The 18,394-nt window shown below is 44.3% G+C and overlaps 1 protein-coding gene across 2 annotated transcripts in view; it reads right to left on the bottom strand.

Moving 5' to 3' along the window:
- Window positions 1–17,878, bottom strand: part of SERINC5 (serine incorporator 5) — a 53,852-nt gene extending 35,974 nt beyond the window's left edge. The window contains exon 1 of one of the 2 annotated variants that reach the window (XM_048849648.2): window positions 17,633–17,878. In XM_048849648.2, the coding sequence (XP_048705605.1) occupies window positions 17,633–17,659 (27 nt within the window). In that variant the 5' untranslated portion in view covers window positions 17,660–17,878. Of the gene's footprint in view, window positions 1–17,055; window positions 17,076–17,632 lie in introns of those variants that run through there. The other variant, XM_048849651.2, reaches the window with a different exon arrangement.
- Between the last annotated feature and the right edge of the window lie 516 nt (window positions 17,879–18,394).

Below are 18,394 nucleotides of genomic sequence, written 5' to 3'. Positions count from 1 at the left end.
TTCCCCATCTAGAAAATGAGGACAATATTTATAAATTGGTTAGTCTCTAAGGTGCCACAAGTACTCCTTTTCTTTTTGCGAATATTTATCTACCGTCCCAGGGTGTTGAAAAGTAGGAGTTAACATTTGTACAGTGTTCTGATGGTATTACTACTTAAGAAACCATTAGCATGTCAAAATATGTTAAATTCTTGTGGTGCATGAGCCAAATGAAAACGCCATTAATTCTTCAGATATAAAATTAACCTGGAAATAATTTAAGAGAGTGTGGTGGTCTTCAAATGGTTAATTACCATGTTAACCGCCTGTTTCAAAGGAGTTCTGAAATTTATAAAAGATTTGCTACCCCTATAGTATCTCAACCAGTAAATCACAATACTTTCCCTATGCTAACACATCTTGCAGTAGTGACCCAGCACATCTCCTCCCTCCTGATGGGAGAGTCTCTTCATTACTGAGACTCACCTAAGCCAGTACAAGTAAGGTTTGCACCTGCTTCCATTCCCATCAAAGGGTTTCCTTGCCTTTTAATTGTACTAGCCCTGTTCTTATGCAATACTTATTCTGAAACTGAGACAGAGTGGCTGTTCCAAAATTGGAATGTCATTAAGTAGCCACTTCAGAACAGGGTTGGGGAAGAAGTGTAAACAGATTAAACAATAAAGCAGTCTAAACTGCAAGACTAGAGAGCTATAGGAATGAAGAAGATGATCTTCTGATTAGCCACATATTTCTAGAAAAAGGATAATTTTGACATCTTTGTATTAAAGGGAAACCACTAATTTAAAAATATAAATATTGATTTTTTAAACCTATTATTGTTGCAAGTCATGATAATTGAAAGACTGAAGAAACTGGTTCTCTCTCTCTAGTTTGTTTATTCTGTGTATTTAACAGCACTATCTACTCCTGTGACAGATATTGTAATTAGGCTGTGATTTAGTCATGGAAGTCACGAATTCATGACTTCAGCCAGCACCAGCTGGGAGCTGCAGAGTATCCCCAGAGCTCCCGGCCGCCAGCGGAGGGGTGCCCTAGAGCTCCCAGCCTGCCCGCAGCTGCCCAGGCTCCCCATTTAGTCATGGACATCTTTAGTAAGAGTCCAGGACAGGTCATGGGCTTCTGTTAATTTTTCATTATTGCTCGTGACCTGTTCATGACTTTTACTAAAAATATCTGTGACAAAATCTTAGCCTTAATTATAATCCCACACAATATCTTTGGGAACAGTATTATGTTAAGTTTCTGTAGCACTGTGGGTCAGGGATTGTATGCAATTCCAGATGGCAGGGATATCTCAGCTTCTCCAAGAGCTAAAGAACAGCAGGGGTGATTAAACTAAAGTTATTCACCTTTAACACTTCCAGAGAGGTACTACCCCCTGCAGAGGCTTGCCTACACTGGTTCAAACTGGGCTGTCCAGAGACCCAAAGAAAAGGCTTTGAGCATAGAAAGTCTGAGTTTAAATGGACACTGGCTTTCTTTCTGATCCAGTAAGCAGACAGGATCTTCTGTCCAAGGGGGACCCAACCCTTGGCGGAAGAGTTGAAAAGATTAGGTCTACTCGGGCCCCATAAGACTGATGGTTGACTCCTGGTAAGCTTTTAGCACATGAATAAGAATGTTTATTGTTTTTTATATGTTTTCACCTTAAGAATATACATCGTTGCTCAGAAGGGGCTGTGTGGTAACACGTAACTGTTGGCAATAGGGTCTGTCATAAATATAAAGGAAAGGGTAACCACTTTTCTGTATACAGTGCTGTAAAATCCCTCCTGGCCAGAGGCAACATCCTGTTACCTGTAAAGGGTTAAACTCAGCTAACCTGGCTGGCATCTGACCCAAAAGGCCAATAAGAGGACAAGATACTTTCAAATCTTGGGCGGGGAGGGGGTTTGTTTGTGCTCTTTGTTTACGGGGTTGTTCTCTCTTGGGACTGAGAGAGGCCAGACAGAAATCCATCTTCTCCAACCCATCCTAATGCAAGTCTCCAATATTGCAACCAGTATAGGTAAGCCAAGCAAGGCGGATTAGTTTCTCTTTTGTTTTATGTGAATTTTCCCTGTGTTAAGAGGGAGGTTTATTCCCGTTTTCTGTAACTTTAAGGTTTTGCCCAGAGGAGGATCGTCTGTGTTTTGAATCTGAATACCCTGTAAAGTATTTTCCATCCTGATTTTACATAGATGACTTTTACCTCTCTTTTTTTTAATAAAATCCTTCTTTTAAGAACCTGACTGATTTTTCCATTGTTCCAAGATCCAGGGGTTTGGGTCTTTGATGATTTTGTAACCAATTGGTTAGGATATTGGTCTCAAGCCTTCCCAGGAAAGGGGGTGTGTAGGTCTTGGGAGGATATTTTGGGGGAAGATGTCTCCAAGTGGTCTTTCCCTGTTCTTTGTTTAAAATGCTTGGTGGTTGCAGCATACGGTTCAAGGACAAGGCAAAGTTGTATCTTGGGGAAGTTTTTAACCTAAGCTGGTAAGAATAAGCTTAGAAGGTCTTTCATGGGGGTCCCCACAGCTGTACCCTAGAGTTCAGAGTGGGGAAGGAACCCTGACAGGGTCAGAGCCCTAAGAGAGACAGTGAAGAGCAGGCACCGGCCTTCAGGCAGACTGGCTTGCTAGGGATATTGCAGTGTAAGGCAGGAAGCTCTGCAGCCTTAAAAACCTCTGGTCAGAAGGGAGTGGGATAAAGGTCCCTGCCCACAGATATTTGGAAACCTGACTGGGCACTCCTGGAGTAGACTATAAATGCTGGAGGGGTAGGGGTAGAGATAGAGGTGCAGTTACCCTGAACCTGTGACAACTAGATTTTGCCATTTGCCACATATAAACTAGTTTAATCTCTTACTAACGATCCATACAATAACAAGGGAGGGAGAAAAGGACTGGAAAGCCACAAAAATCTGCCAGGTGGAGGAGGGGAGGTAAGCAGTAATGCAGGTGAAACTAATTTTCACTCCTTTTTAAAACTAACTAATTCAGGCTGGCAGTCTCTCCAAGTGCAATACGACTGCAGAACCAGCATTTCTTATATGGAGACGCTCTCCAAAGGACAAGATCTCTTGAATTTTGTAGTAGTAGGGTTGCCAGCTCTGAAATGCAGAAAAACCAGCCACTGACCAACTCCCCAGGTCCCCACCAGCCTGACCCTCCTCTTCCCCTCCCATGCAGGCAGTAGTGCAGGTGGGCACTTGGGGGTGGTTCATGGCCTCTTTGCCCGTTACATTCCCATGAACTTCTACACTCACCCCCCTCCCAGAAGCTTCAGCCCTTGAGTAAGTCCCCATTACCATGCCATCCCAGGAGCCCATGCATTCTCCACCATGGTCCCCACCACCTTCTCTCCCCCTGCTGGTGAGCCTCAAGTCCCTCACGCACTAAGAGTACCTGCCATGGGTTTGGCAGGTTGAGGGCCTGGCTTACAGAGTGGCATCTGGCTGCTGTGCCAGCCACGGTCCACTTCAAGCCATGTGACTTGTGCGCACTGGAAATTGTATGCTGCATGGCCGCCGCCAAGTGTGCATGCTGCAGTTTACAGAAGTAACAGTGGTGCCATGACCCAAAAAAAAAAAAAAAAAAAAAAGGCAAAATTTCCACCGGCAACAGGCAAGGCACTGCAAAAACTGGCCAGGTAGCAACCCTATGTAGTAAAAAGAGTTGCCAACATTAAAGGGCAAATTTGGGGAGGATCTTGTAAGACAACACAGGCAGCACAAGAATCCTGCCTGAGCTGCAAGGTTCTCCCCTCCAGCAGTAGAGGCCACTCTGCCACTTATTCAGCAAACAACCATAGCAGCTGTCTGCATTATCACAGGGCACCCCAGTGGGCTCCAACAGGCCAGAGTTCTGGAGCAGACTCAGCATAACCCCTTTTCTGAGGTTGGACTAATTCCCTCTGCCACCACAATGCCAAAAGGAGGAGTCAATGGAGAAGGGCCCAGGGGAAACCCCCGCAAGCTGGAGCCTGCCAGACAACTGGGGCTGGAGGAAGTGGAGGGCTGCAGGAGCTTGCTGGTTGAGTTGGGAAGCCAGACAGTGGGGAGCCAGGAAAGCCAAAAGCTGTGGGGAGAAGAGGGGAGAGACTTGGAGCCCAGAAGAGCCAGAGCCTGCATTTTTGTGCACACATTTTGTATGTATCGAAGGTTGATTTTTCAATCTTTAACTGTCATCCACACACTGCAGTTAGGGAGGGGGGAAACTGAAAAGCCAGAAGACAATCCAAAAGCAAGATATACTGATTTTTAAAAAAACCAGTACAAAAAACTTGATTTTGAGATTGATTCATTTTACTCTCAGAACTGAATATAGTATAAATCTGATATAGTATACCATACTCAGGCAGTACTGGGTATAGCATAAATCTGATATTCCATTAAGGACAGATCTTATTGCATTTTATCACAAGATACTATTGCTAAATACAGAGTGGTACTGATTGAGGAAGCAGCTTACATAATTTGACAGATAGACCTGTAAAGTTGGCTCACATAATTTTAAATATCAATAATTACATAAAAAGAAAAAAAAGGAGTACTTGTGGCACCTTAGAGACTAACAAATTTATTTGAGCATAAGCTTTCGTGAGCTACACCTCACTTTATCAGATGCATTCAGTGGAAAATACAGTGGGGAGATTTATATACATAGAGAACATGAAACAATGGGTGTTACCATACACACTGTAACCAGAGTGATCACTTAAAGGTAAGCTATTACCAGCAGGAGAGGAAAAAAACCTTTTGTAGTGATAATCAAGGTGGGCCATTTCCAGCAGTTGACAAGAACATCTGAGGAACAGTGGGGGGGATAAACATGGGGAAATTACTTTGTGTAATGACCCATCCACTCCCAGTCTCTATTCAAGCCGAAGTTAGTTGTATCCAGTTTGCAAATTAATTCCAATTCAGCAGTCTCTCGTTGGAGTCTGTTTCTGAAGTTTTTTTGTTGAAGTATTGCCACTTTTAGGTCTGTAATCGAGTGACCAGAGAGATTGATCACACCACACCCAGACCACACCACACGATCCATTGTCTACAGCGAAGCTCTACGATACAACTGCATTTGCTCCAACCCCTCAGACAGAGACAAACACCTACAAGATCTTTATCAAGCATTCTTACAACTACAATACCCACCTGCTGAAGTGAAGAAACAGATTGACAGAACCAGAAGAGTACCCAGAAGTCACCTACTACAGGACAGGCCCAACAAAGAAAATAACAGAACGTTAATAGCCATCACCTTCAGCCCCCAACTAAAACCTCTCCAACGCATCATCAAGGAACTACAACCTATCCTGAAGGACGACCCATCACTCACAGATCTTGGGAGACAGGCCAGTCCTTGCCTACAGACAGCCCCCCAACCTGAAGCAAATACTCACTAGCAACCACACAACAGAACCACTAACCCAGGAACCTATCCTTGCAACAAAGCCCGTTGCCAACTGTGTCCACATATCTATTCACGGGACACCATCATAGGGCCTAATCACATCAGCCACACTATCAGAGGCTCATTCACCTGCACATCCATCAATGTAATATATGCTATCATGTGCCAGCAATGCCCTTCTGCCATGTACATTGGTCAAACTGGACAGTCTCTACATAAAAGAATAAATGGACACAAATCAGATGTCAAGAATTATAACATTCAAAAACCAGTTGGGGAACACTTCAATCTCTCTGGTCACTCGATTACAGACCTAAAAGTCACAATACTTCCAAAAAAAAAAAAAACAAACAAACAAAAAAAAAACACACCACAACTTCAAAAACAGACTCCAACGAGAGACTGCTGAATTGGAATTAATTTGCAAACTGGATACAATTAACTTAGGCTTGAATGAAGCCTGGGAGTGGATAGGTCATTACACAAAGTAAAACTATTTCCCCATGTTTATCCCCCCCTCCTTCCACTCCCCACTGTTCCTCAGACATTCTTGTCAACTGCTAGAAATGGCCCACCTTGATTAACACTACAAAAAGGTCCCCCTCCCCCAGCTCTCCTGCTGGTAATAGCTCACCTTAAGTGATCACTCTGGTTACAGTGTGTATGGTAACACCCATTGTTTCATGTTCTCTATGTATATAAATCTCCCCACTGTATTTTCCACTGAATGCATCCGATGAAGTGAGCTGTAGCTCACGAAAGCTTATGCTCAAATAAATCTGTTAGTCTAAGGTACCACAAGTCCTCCTTTTCTTTTTGCGAATACAGACTAACACGGCTGCTACTCTGAAACCAATAATTACATAGGATCCAAATGGAAATTTTTGACAAGACATTGTATTACATTCTCACGAACTACCTAATCACGACATAATGTTTTTAGATTACAATATTTCATATTTAATTTGCATTCATTTAACAAACATATCAATTTTAAATCAAGATTTTCCACAAACAGCTGCTTTTCTTAAACATGAGCTCAACTTTACTCTCATGAGACAAACTACAGAAGAAAAGCCAAATGTAAAATCCTGTTTCCTGTAAATTTAAACAGATGTTTTATATAATCAAAAGCAACCCTCTATTGTGGAGGTCTTGTATAGACTATATCCTCCATTACATTCCAGGGGTGAGGAAGGGAGAAATCTAAAAAGAACTAACAAATCTAAAAAACTAAAAGGAGACTTGACCCAAAAGTAAATAAATCAGACTTAATTCCTGTTATAAATGCATTACAAGAATGAGGGTTCCAATGTGTTCATTTTAAACAAGTTTGGAAATTTCCTGTTTTTAATCAGTTGTAGAGATTGTATTTTGTAAACTGAAGTATTTTCAAAGCGGGATTCCAGTATCCGCTTGGCAAGGATATACGTCATGCAACGTAGTTAATTAATACTAGATGTCTTATTGTTACTAGTTTTGAGTCAGAGTTAGAAATACTGTAGCATGGCTGTTAAAAGTTCGGTAGTGTGCCATTGTAATGGCTAACAGGATTTTTGTTCTGAGAAATCAGAACACAGTTATTTAGATAGGCATCACCAAGTGGATGTTTGGCATGGCTTGGCCTTGAAACAAAGTAACATTAATTCATATACTGTCCTAGGAGAATTTGTTCCCCATTCTTAAGGCCAACAAGTTATACAACAGAACTAACTACTTTGAAATTAAACCCAGTAATGTTTCCCATGACTAGCACAAAATTGATATCTGTGGTTCATATCAAAAAGGAATATGTCTCTCTAGCGCAAGAGCGTGGGTGTCGATATTCAAACAGAAATATAGAAAAGCAAACAGAAAACCAAGAAAAACAAGAAGCACTTTTGCCTCTCACATCTACCTAACGGAGAGGTACTGTTAGTATATCGGCTTGTTTGTCAGCCTGAGATACAATTTTGGGTGTGACTTTTTGATATGCTTATATTGTATACTAATGTGTAAACGAAGGACAGAGACACTGAGTGTGTTGCTTCTGCCTGACCAGATAGGTTTGATACCATAATGGGAAGAGATAAGGGATAGAACTAAAGTGTTACAGCCTATGGTGGGAGCGTAATATAAAAGCATACACGGAAAGGCTGCCTGGCTCCTCTCTCAAGCCAAGGTCAAGCAACCAGTTAGGAGGGGCAAGGAGGTTTGAGGGGGCCTAAGACACCCTAAAAGCCAAAGAAAGGCCTGGCCTTGGCCAGAACACAACCTCATTCCTTACCCCTCCCATGGGATACAAAAGAGGTGGTATGAAGACCACCCTGACTCACGACCCTCCAAAACTAAACTTGACCATAAGTTGTAAGGGGTGAGACTAGGCGCATGCACTGCAGGTATATTTGGGCCTGCTAAGGAGGTGGGAATGGGGAACGGGGACAAGGCAAGGCTCTGCAGCATCAGAGCTGGGAAGGGGGATACAGGGTAAATGCTTTGCGGCATCAGAGCTGGGAACAGAACACTAGGAAACAGACTCTGCCAGCATGTGGAGCTATGGATATGCTTGCTTTCAACTAACCCAATAAACATTGCATTGCCTGCACTTTGGAGGTCTTCTGCTTTCTGTCTGTGTGACAAGAACCAGGGGAGGGGGTGAAGGGAAAGCCCTCTAACATGCCTTCAGCCCGAGTTCTTTATGCAGACATGCTTTCACCATGCTGAAGGCAGAGTTAGCTTATACATTTGGGAATAAAAAGGAAATTACAGTCAATAATAAAGGATAAAAAATAATAGATAAAATAGTGCCAATAGCGGAAGAGTAGCTGACTGATGAATGTAACTTATTGCTTCGGCACAAATTGGTGGAAGGAGAGAAGGTCTTGCCTCTCCTTGATGATTGATATAGTACATGCAGCAGGTCACGTAGTCTATCATGATCTTGACGGATGTACCCTTGATTAATGGAAAGAACTGGATACAGGCTTTCCTGACAGTTCTCAGTTCAAGGAGGCTGATGTGCAGAAGAGACTCCTGAAGCATCCATTTGCCCTGAAAGGCGTGTCCCTCAGGCACACTCCCCCACCCCAAGAGGGATGTAACCGATGTTACGGTAATAGTGGGAGGAGGTTGAGTGAAAGGAACTTCTATACAGACCTTGAATGGGTCCTTTTGCCAATTGAGTGAGCTCAATACTTGGCGAGGGACAGATATTAGCTTGCCTAGGCTGTGCCTTTTTGGAATATAGAATGTTCTGAACCATCCTAAAAAGTAGTGAAGGTGTAACCTGATGCATTGTGTCACACAGGTGCAGGCTGCCATGGGACCCAGCAATTGGAAACCATTTTTTGCCAACATCTGGGGGCTTATCAGTATTGTTAAAGTCATACACCGTTCCACGGGAAGGTAAGCTCTGGCTGTTAAGGCATTCAGAGAAGCCCCTTTGAAGTTTATTTGTTCTAGTGAGGTCAAAATGGACTTCTTGATGTTGAGTTGAAATCCTAGCCTACAGGACAGGGACAGTCATCTTTACTGCAGAGAAAACTTGGTTGTTCATGTTTACTGCAGAGAAAACTTGGTTGTGCATGTTTACTGCAGAGAAAACAGCCCTTCCAGTTGTCAAGGTTAGGAAAGATGATTATTCCCAGTCAACATAGGTGAGTATCTACCACCACCATGACCTTTGAGAATACCCTTGGGGGCAAAGGAAACCACTCAATATTGGATGGGATCCTGACTGTAAAATGGAGAAATCTCTTGTGAGAGGGATGAAGGGCAACATGAAAATATACAACCTGAAAGTCAAGAGCCACGAACCAATCTTTGAAATCTAATGACGGAATTATAAATGCGAGAGTCACCATCCTGAATTTCTATAATTTCACAAAGGCATTTAAGAGCCTGCCCTCGAATATCAGTCTCTATCCCCTATCCCCATTCATTTTTGGAACCAGAAAGTAGTTAGAAGAGAAACCCTTCCACCTGTGCTGGATTGGAACTAGTTATATGGATCTTACACATAGGACAGAGAACTTCCTGTCTCTGTAATGGTTCATGAGATGGGCCCCAGAAAAGGGTCGGGAAGGGGAGTGGAATCAGGAGGAAGGAGAGTGGTAAAATGGGTGGAGCAACCCAATATTATATCCTTGAAACCCCAATTTGTCAGAAGTAATCTGTTCCTAGACAGGTCAAAAATGGAAAATCCAATTGCCAAAAGATGGCAGATGGGTAGGGTGGTGCAGCTGCAGATTCTCAAAGCGAGGATGTTCCTAGCCCTTGGCAGACCATCAGAATTAGCTGAGGATGACAGTTGGGCAAAGGTAACAGTAGTGGTAGGAAGAAGAAAAGGAGTACTTGTGGCACCTTAGAGACTAACAAATGTATTTGAGCATAAGCTTTCATAAGCTACAGCTCTCTTTTTGATACGTTGGTCTCTTTCTAGTTGACTCTATGGATCTATGATAGTTAGAAATTGGACCAGACAGAGATCCGAGTGTGGCCCTTGAGTCTTTTAAGGTATATACGGATTTGTCTGTGGACTCTGAAAAAAGTTGGAGTCCATCAAAGGGGAGGCCTCCCACAGTATTTTGGGCCTCCCTAGGAAAACCAGACAGCTGCAGGTAAGACACTTGATGCATGACAACAGCAGTGGAGATGGATAAAGCTGCAGCACTGGTTGCCTCTAGGGAGGCTTGCTATGTTATCCTCACTAACAGCTGACCTTCACCCATAATGGCTCTGAACTGTTTTTAGTGTTCCTCAGGGAGACAAGTGTTTAATTTACTATAATTGGTGTCATATTTTGCCATCAGAGCTTGGTAACTTGTGATCCTGAATTACAGGATTGCAGAAGAGTAGCTCTTGCGACAGAATATAGTAAGTCATTTTTGGTCTTTACCATAAGGCACAGACTTTGTATGATGCTGTCTGGCATGTTCATTGACTACATCCATAACTAAAGAATTTGGTGGTGGGTGGGAGAAGAAGAACTCAGAATGTGTGTCTGCACATTTATATATAGGTGATGCCATGGCAGGGGTGTGCCAGTTTAATGTTAGCAGGTTTTTAAAGAGCCTAACTGACAGGTGATGCAATTCATGCAGCGAATTAGACCTCTTACATTCGACAAAGTTTATGTTGTGACTCTTGGACCTTTTCTAAAGAAATTTGGAGCAAATCAGCAATGTTTCATCAGCATGTGAAACGGTTTAAAAACATCAGCCAAAGAAGATAGTAGAGGCATTATCTGGCAATATGTGTAGGGATATTTTGCTCCTCAAAAGTTTCTTCCTGAGGCTAAGGCTGCTGAGGAGGAAGAGAGGGAATAGGAAAATGTCTTTGTCTATGCTCCCCATGGGAGTAGCTAGGAGCTCTTGAAAACAGTTAGCAACAAAGAGTCCATGTTCCAAATATGGCCACTGATGTGGACCATAAGGTAGAGGAGGGGGCATTCAGGATTGATCATACCAATGAGGAGGGCCCCGAAAGTTATTTCTCCCAAGCCACGTCCCTCTCAGGGTAGGTGACCAAGGAGATGTCCTCACCACGATAAGATGGGAGATCCTTGAATAGAGATGCGGGAATCTTAGGAATCATCTTGAACATAGTCCAACAGCGTGGCAGACAATGAAGGTAAAGTAGTTGTCGACCCTATGCAGCAGTTAACGGAAAGGTAAGAGGCAACAGGGAAAGAGATGGTCTCAGCAATCCAGTAGATCTTGGTACTCACAAGCACTTTGTATCCATTAGCAATGGAAACTCTGCTTCTTCAGAAACAAAAAGATCCCTGGAGTATCTTAATTTTTGTGGTACTGAATGTATCTGAGCCAAAGTCGACTGAGGCTCCATAAGAGTCGGGGTCAGTACCAATATTGTTGATTGTTTCACCGGTTTCTGTAAGTGTAAGGGCACTTATTCCTTCAGAGGCACGTGTCTAACAGTCAATGTCAGTACCAGAGATGTTGACAGCTTCTGGCACACTGATATACCAGACTGGGATACCAGTTTGGATACTGAGGTGGATGTTACTAGCCTCCAGGCATCAGAATGCTTGGGGTCTGCAAAGGGTACCAGTTTCCAAGAAGCAGAGTTCTTGGATCCATCAGTACCAAGGACATCTTCAGTATTGAAACATGCTTGGTACAGCGGCTCTTAGAGGAACTCAAAGTCTTTGACAAGTTCCTGGTAGCAGGACCACTTGGAGCCTCAAAGGTACCTATTCTGGGAACTGAGGGCTCCTGGGGTGACCAAGATTTCGTCGAAGAAGGCTCTCTGGTGGGAGACTCAGAACTTCTCTTCCTTGGAGCCTTGTCAGTACTTTCACCCTTATCTCACAAAGATCTCAGTGACTGGGATACAAAGGTCAACGGGGCAGTAAATGCAGCATATGGCTGATCTTCTGAGCCGGGTCTGAAGCTGGTCTGAGGGCTTGCTCCATCATGTGGAGCCAAAATTTAATTTCTCTGTTCTTTCTGGAACTGCTCTTAAAAGAAGTACAGATCTTACCCTTGGATGGTATTTGGATGTCCCCTAAACAGAGGCACCAAGAATGACCATCGCTAACCAAGATGGTCTAACAGCAGGAAAGGCAGCGCATGAAGCTTGGCATAACCCAGCATAACAAGCAAAGAAAAAAAGGCAGGTGAAAGGTGTTGGGTTTGACAGAAAAACAATGGTAAAAGAGGGGGTCTATCCAACCAACTAAAACTACACTAAGCGACAGTAAAAGGCAAGCTTCAGGAAAAACTGGAAGCAGGCATGCTAAAGGCACTATCCCAGGCTGTCTGGTGGTTATGAAGGAACTGAGGACATTTCACTCACACATCTCTATATATCCTCAGTACAGGCAGAGCCCTACTACTGAAAATCTCTGATCAAAGTGGAGCACCCATAAGGACACTACTTGAAGAACTGTTTTCCCTAGAAATCAGCCATTACCAATTGGGAGATGACCCCAAAACACTCCAAGCAAACAGTCTCACCTTGTGTTCTTCAGTGTGGAACACTGTTTTCTATGCTCAAGCCACGCACACATTAATATTCATCACAAGAACTTTGAAACTGACTCCCACACTGTCAGTATGCTACCTCATGGGGATTGCATCACCATCAGCAAGGAAGGATGCATGCCAAAGAAAGGAGGCAAAAACAACTGAATACTCTGAGACACCCACTGCATGGACACTTCCACCACCTGAGAGATGGAAGTCCAGAAAGAGCTTTGCCTCTGAAAATTTCTTACCCCAAAATACCATTATGGAAAGCTGAAGAGTAACAAAATGGAAAAAATGCTGATGATTGTCGAGAACCTGGCTCCTTCAGAACTCCTCCACTCAGGCACTGACCTTAAACAAAAACATTCGTAAACTCTAAATCAACTAAGAGCATGGGGGGCAAAAACTGGAGATATGACCAAGTGGAAGTTGAAGAATGTCTAGGCTTTCCACATTCACATTCGGGGCCAAACACTGCCTGATGCAATGCCCTCTGTCAACATCTTGCACTTTGAGGAACTATTTGAGAAAAGTGATAACACCAGGTCTTGGTTGCAGTTTTGGAGCAATAAGCTATGATGCTGGTGGTCAGTAAAAAGAGAGGTTCTTTCTAATCCAAATTTTCTGCTGGTTTTACAGACAGTTAAACAACTTCAGAGAGCCAGTAAGGAAGCAGGCTTTTTTTAATATATACATGTATATATAGAGCCCTACCAAATTCATCGTCCATTTTGGTCAATTTCAGCCATAGGATTTTAAAAATTGTAAATTTCATTATTTCAGCTATTTAAATCTGAAATTTCACAATGTTGTAATTGTAGAGGTCCTGACCCAAAAAGGAGTTGTGTGTGTGTGGAGGGGGATGGGTCGCAAAGTTATTGTAGGAGGGGTTGCAGTACTGCGTCTTCAGAGCTGGGCAGCAGCAATGCAGAAGTAAGGACAGTATGGTATGATATAGCCACCCTTACTTCTGCGCTGCTGCTGGCGTGGCGCTGTCTACAGAGCTGGGTGCCCGGCCACTAGCCGCCGTTCTCCAGCCACCCAGCTCTGAAGGCAGTGCAGAAGTAAGGGTGGCAATACTGCAAACCCCTAAAATAACCTTGTGATCCTCCCTGCAACTCCCTTTTGGGTCAGGGCCCCCAATTTGCAAAACACTGGTCTCCCCCATGAAATCAGTACAGTATAGGATAAAAGCACACAAAAGACCAGATTTCACAGTGGGAGACCAGATTTCACAGTCCGTGATGTATTTTTCATGGCCATTAATTTGGTAGGGCCCTACTAATAGGATAATTTCTCTCCATTCAAAGAAGTTACAATTAGCAACATGGAAACAGTATTTAAGTTACCATCCTAGCCTAGTAAATCTAACCATGCTACCACTAGCAATATCAACAGTGGCTTTAAGAAGACTGACATTTAGTCTTTAGAGCCAGTCAGGAACCATACACATCTTACACTATTGGTTACTATCCCACCATTAGAGCTGTAAAGATGGACATGCTAGTGCAGACAAGATGCCAGCAGGCACCAGTTTTAGCCACCATATATGAGCATGGTGAGCTGACAGCCGATAGAACGCTGTGAGCTGGTCTCTGTGGCACCCCCACCACTCCCACTGCTGTAAAGACAGTCCTCCAGGCTCACCAGCCTGGTGTACTTAAACTATCTCCACACTTTGAAACAAAGATTTTAAGATCTGTAAACTTTTGCAGTATGAAGACAAGATATGTATTAAAAAGCATCAGTGAGAACGGCAGCTTGGGGAAATCCAGTTCAGTCACCACCTTTATCCCTCTACACCCCTACAGGGATCCACAGCAGTTATAATAGTTGCAAACTGGAATCCGCTCACAGTCACTACACTACTGCATCAGTTTTTGTTTTTAAGACTATGGAGAGCTGACTGGAGTCCTTGTAAGCACCAAAATAGGAGACTTTGCATGCTCTACAAAATGAGAGACGCTACACTGTTTTAAATCTTGATCCTATTATGGTTCCCCATCCCCAGGAGCGAGAGACTCACTGCAGGTACGTAATAAGAGTGCCTTGAGAAGACAGGAACTGTAAGGGAAAGGTGAAAAATACAAGGGACTAAGGAGTTCCTCAATGCAATAACTTTCTTGCCAATCAGTATTTAAGGGACATAAACATGGCTGGCCTAAAAAATGTCTTACCTTAAATACTGTCCCATAATGAAAGTTTACTTTCAGGATTCTAGGAGCATCTCTCAGCCCTTCCCAACAAATCCATTGTGTTCTCATAAGACACACACTTCGCTTGTTGGACCTCATGCACATTACACATTTTTGCACAGGTATAGCTACACTGGTACAAAATCCCAGAGTAAATGCAATGAACCAGTGTGACTTACTTCAGTTTCCAACTCGATAAAGTCACAACTGGTGCAACCCCAACTTTACACTGGTCAATCCATAACATAGACAACCCTTTGACCCATAACAAACAAAATGAGGGGGACAAACCACTGCATGCTTGTTTATTTTTAGAATGCAGCATAGATTCTAGTTTTAGAAGGCCAATTTACACCATTTATTCCTATCTCCCTATCAGTGCAGTATGTGTTATTTTACACTCACTACTCAGTCTACTTTTAAGTGTGCCAAGTGATGCTGCTTCTGCTACTTCCCTTGGGAGATTACTCCACAGGCTATAGATCTGCCAGGAATCTTTTCCTGATGTTCAGTCCAAGTTTTCCATTTCTGAATTTACATACCATTACTCCTAGCTATAGCTTCTTGTATTTAAGTTCTAAGCCATAACAGTCCATCAATATAAAAGTTTTACATTCACAGATAGAGAAGGTGATGCTATTATCTCTGATAGAAATGATACTGGAAGGCAGAATGCAATTACACAGCTGCAGTTTAGTCAGGGACACCAGCCATCTGCACCCATGGAAAAAAAGGCAATTTTTAATTATTAAAAATCCTGAGTATGGTGACAGTTTTACACAGTACTCTATAAACATACATCCGTATACATTTTACAACTATGCTAATAAGGAGTTTTAACATTGAACAAGATAGGACAAGTTTGACGAGCTAGCAGAAATTTCAGAGAACAAACGCTGAGGATGTTTTTTGATAGCTAACAAGTCATAAATGCAAGATTTTCCAACTGCACTAAAAGGAGTGAAGAAATCCAATTTAAAAATCTTCTCGAGTTAAAGGCAAAAGCAACCATGACTGTACTATGTTTTGTATATTATTTTCTAAAAGGTCAAAAAGGTACTGAAAGTATTTTAAAAATTATTTAACACACCACAAGACATCTCCCTTGAGAATCAGTTTGCCTCTTCATCTTTTATAGAAAGTAGCTTGAACACCAGAACCATAGCACTGCTCAGACTGAAAGCGTTGAATGCATTTCCTCAGGGGTGACCGTAAATTTTACTTTTTGTGGGGATTTCTCTTTGTGTCTCCAGTGTGGAGGAAAATTTTCCACAGATATCTCATTTCATTCTCTAAATGCAGAACTGACTGGGTGTAGGGGGGGGCAGAGTTTCGAAACTCCCACCTAATGGCATAAAAGCCACAACGAGAAACTTAAGGGGCTGTCCGTTCACATGCCCATATTACACATATATTAGTATTTTGGCTTTTTAACCACTGTTTTAAAATATGGGGTTTCTTAGCAAGCCAGATTAACACCATCAGACAGTGTATTTGTAATTCAAGCATAGTAAGTGATCAGACAAAGGTGCATTCTACAGCAAATATAGCAAGACACCAGCTGTAGCACCCCCCACCAGATCTCTCTGAACTGTTACCTTGCCCTGGGGTGCTGCAGCAAGCTGGCTTCCCCCAAAGCCCCAGGCTGCCCATGCAGAAAAGCGCCAGTCTCAGCACTCAGTCTGGGTTTAGAGAGCAGCAAATGCTTTCCAGTCTGGGTTTCAGAAACAGCTCATTTAATCTCATTCCACTGAACTGACTGCCCAATACTCAGCAAACAGGAGCAAGTGGCTATTTAATTGCAGGTTCCTCTATGACCTCTTAAAGGAGAGCCCATGCTCTCCCTACTTGAGCATCTGCTGATTGCTGGTGCCCCGCTTAGAGACACAAGGCTGGTCAGGTAGTATTTTGCATTGGACCAACTTCTGTTGTCATTTGAACAAAGTCACCCCCATCCACAAACAACTTCACTGACTTCTTATTTATTTCAGCCAGCTAAAACTACTCTCCTTGTTTTCAAAACCCTCTGTGGATTTGACCTGGGCTTTGTTTTCACTGCTAAAAAAGGTGTGGTTTTACCACTGGTTAATTAGTGCTCATTTAGTTAGCTACTGTGCTGTAAAATCCTAGTGGAGACAAGGCACCACACCTAGAGCATAGTGCTGACTTTGCAGTAAAAAACACAGGTGCCATTGGGCAGGTCTACACTTAAAAAGGTGCAGCTGCGCCACTATAGTGCTTCATTATGTCCATACCTATATCCCCTCGAGTAACCATAGCACTGTCTACGCAGGGGGCTAGGTCAGTATAAATACATCTCTCAGGGCTGGGGATTTTTCCCATCTTCTGGGCTGTGAAGACATAACTTCACTTACTTTGGGCCATATTCTGGTTTCAGTCACGGTGACATAACTGTGGAACTCCTCCCCCTAAAACTAGGGATTACTCCTGATTTACACCTGTGTAACAGATCAGAATCCAGCCCATGCGTACCTCTCCCCTCTTGCTTGGTCATTTAGGCACCAGGGTGCTGCAGCCTTATCAGAGTCGAGGTGCAAGCGTCACAAGGGTGTGCGCATGCTAGGGACACTTGAACCAGTGTAACAACATCAGCACAGGTTTCAGAGGAGCAGCCGTGTTAGTCTGTATTCGCAAAAAGAAAAGGAGGACTTGTGGCCCCTTAGAGACTAACCAATTTATTTAAGCATAAGCTTTCGTGAGCTACAGCTCACTTCATCGGATGTAGGCCCCCGGGGCCTTAAGCAATAGCTTAGTCTGCTTATGCCTAGCCCCGGTTCTGCCCCCGCCCTGCAAGCTCAGGTCAGTCCCGCTTCCCTGCGAGTCGCCAGCCCGGCGGGGCCGCCCCTGCTGCCCTAGGAGCTGGGGGGCGCGGTTCGTCCGAAACCAGGCGGAACTCAGGGCCGATTCCCTCGGAGCGTGGGGTCACCCGGGAGCGGGGCCGACAGCCAGCGAGCGCTGCCCGCCGGACCCAGGCAGCCCCCAGGGCCAGCGAGCCACGCGGACCCGCCCAGGCACCCCGGGGAGCGGACTCGCCCCTGCCGGCGCTCACCTGGCCCGCGCAGCACGGCGCGGACATCCCCGCTCCCGGCGGCGGGGCTCGGCTCCCGGCAGCGTCCGCAGCCAGCGAGCAGGGGGCGCCGCCTCACCCGGCCCCGGCGAGGCTCAGCGGCAGCCGCCCCATGCGGAAGCGGCCAGCCCGGGAGACAGCCCTAGGTGCCCCCGCGCCTTGGCTCGGCGGGCAGGACACAAACGCCCAGCTCGCTCCAGGCAGCCGGACAGGACTTTAGCCCAGCCCAGCCCAGCCCAGCCCCTCGTGCAGAGCTTCCGCTGTCGTCAGGTTGGCGGCGCGGCACGGCCCTCATTGGCTTTCCGCCGCAGGGAGCGTCTCCAGCAGTTGACAAGAACTTGGAGGGGGGGAATAAACAAGGGGAAAGAGTCAAATTGTCAACTGCTGGAAATGGCCCACCTTGAGTATCACTACAAAAGGTGCCCCCCCCGCCCCCCTGCTGGCAATTGCTCACCTTTCCTGATCACTCTGGTTACAGCGTGCGTGGTAACACCCATTGTTTTATGTTCTCTGTGTATATAAATCTCCCCACTGTATTTTCCACGGTATGCATCGGATGACGTGAGCTGTAGCTCAGGAAAGCTCATGCTCAAATAAATTGGTTAGTCTCTAAGGTGCCACAAGTACTCCTTTTCTTTTTGCAGATACAGGCTGCTACTCTGAAACCCAAGAGTCCAGTGGCTCAGAGGAGAATGAGTGTGTGGCTAAAACAAACGATCAGGGTTCAAAATAGCCGATTCTAGT

Source organism: Caretta caretta, chromosome 5 (assembly GCF_965140235.1).
Source record: "Caretta caretta isolate rCarCar2 chromosome 5, rCarCar1.hap1, whole genome shotgun sequence".
Lineage (NCBI taxonomy): Eukaryota > Metazoa > Chordata > Testudines > Cheloniidae > Caretta > Caretta caretta.
Note: the sequence above shows the minus strand (reverse complement) of the source record. Positions and strands in the feature narration are given on the sequence as shown.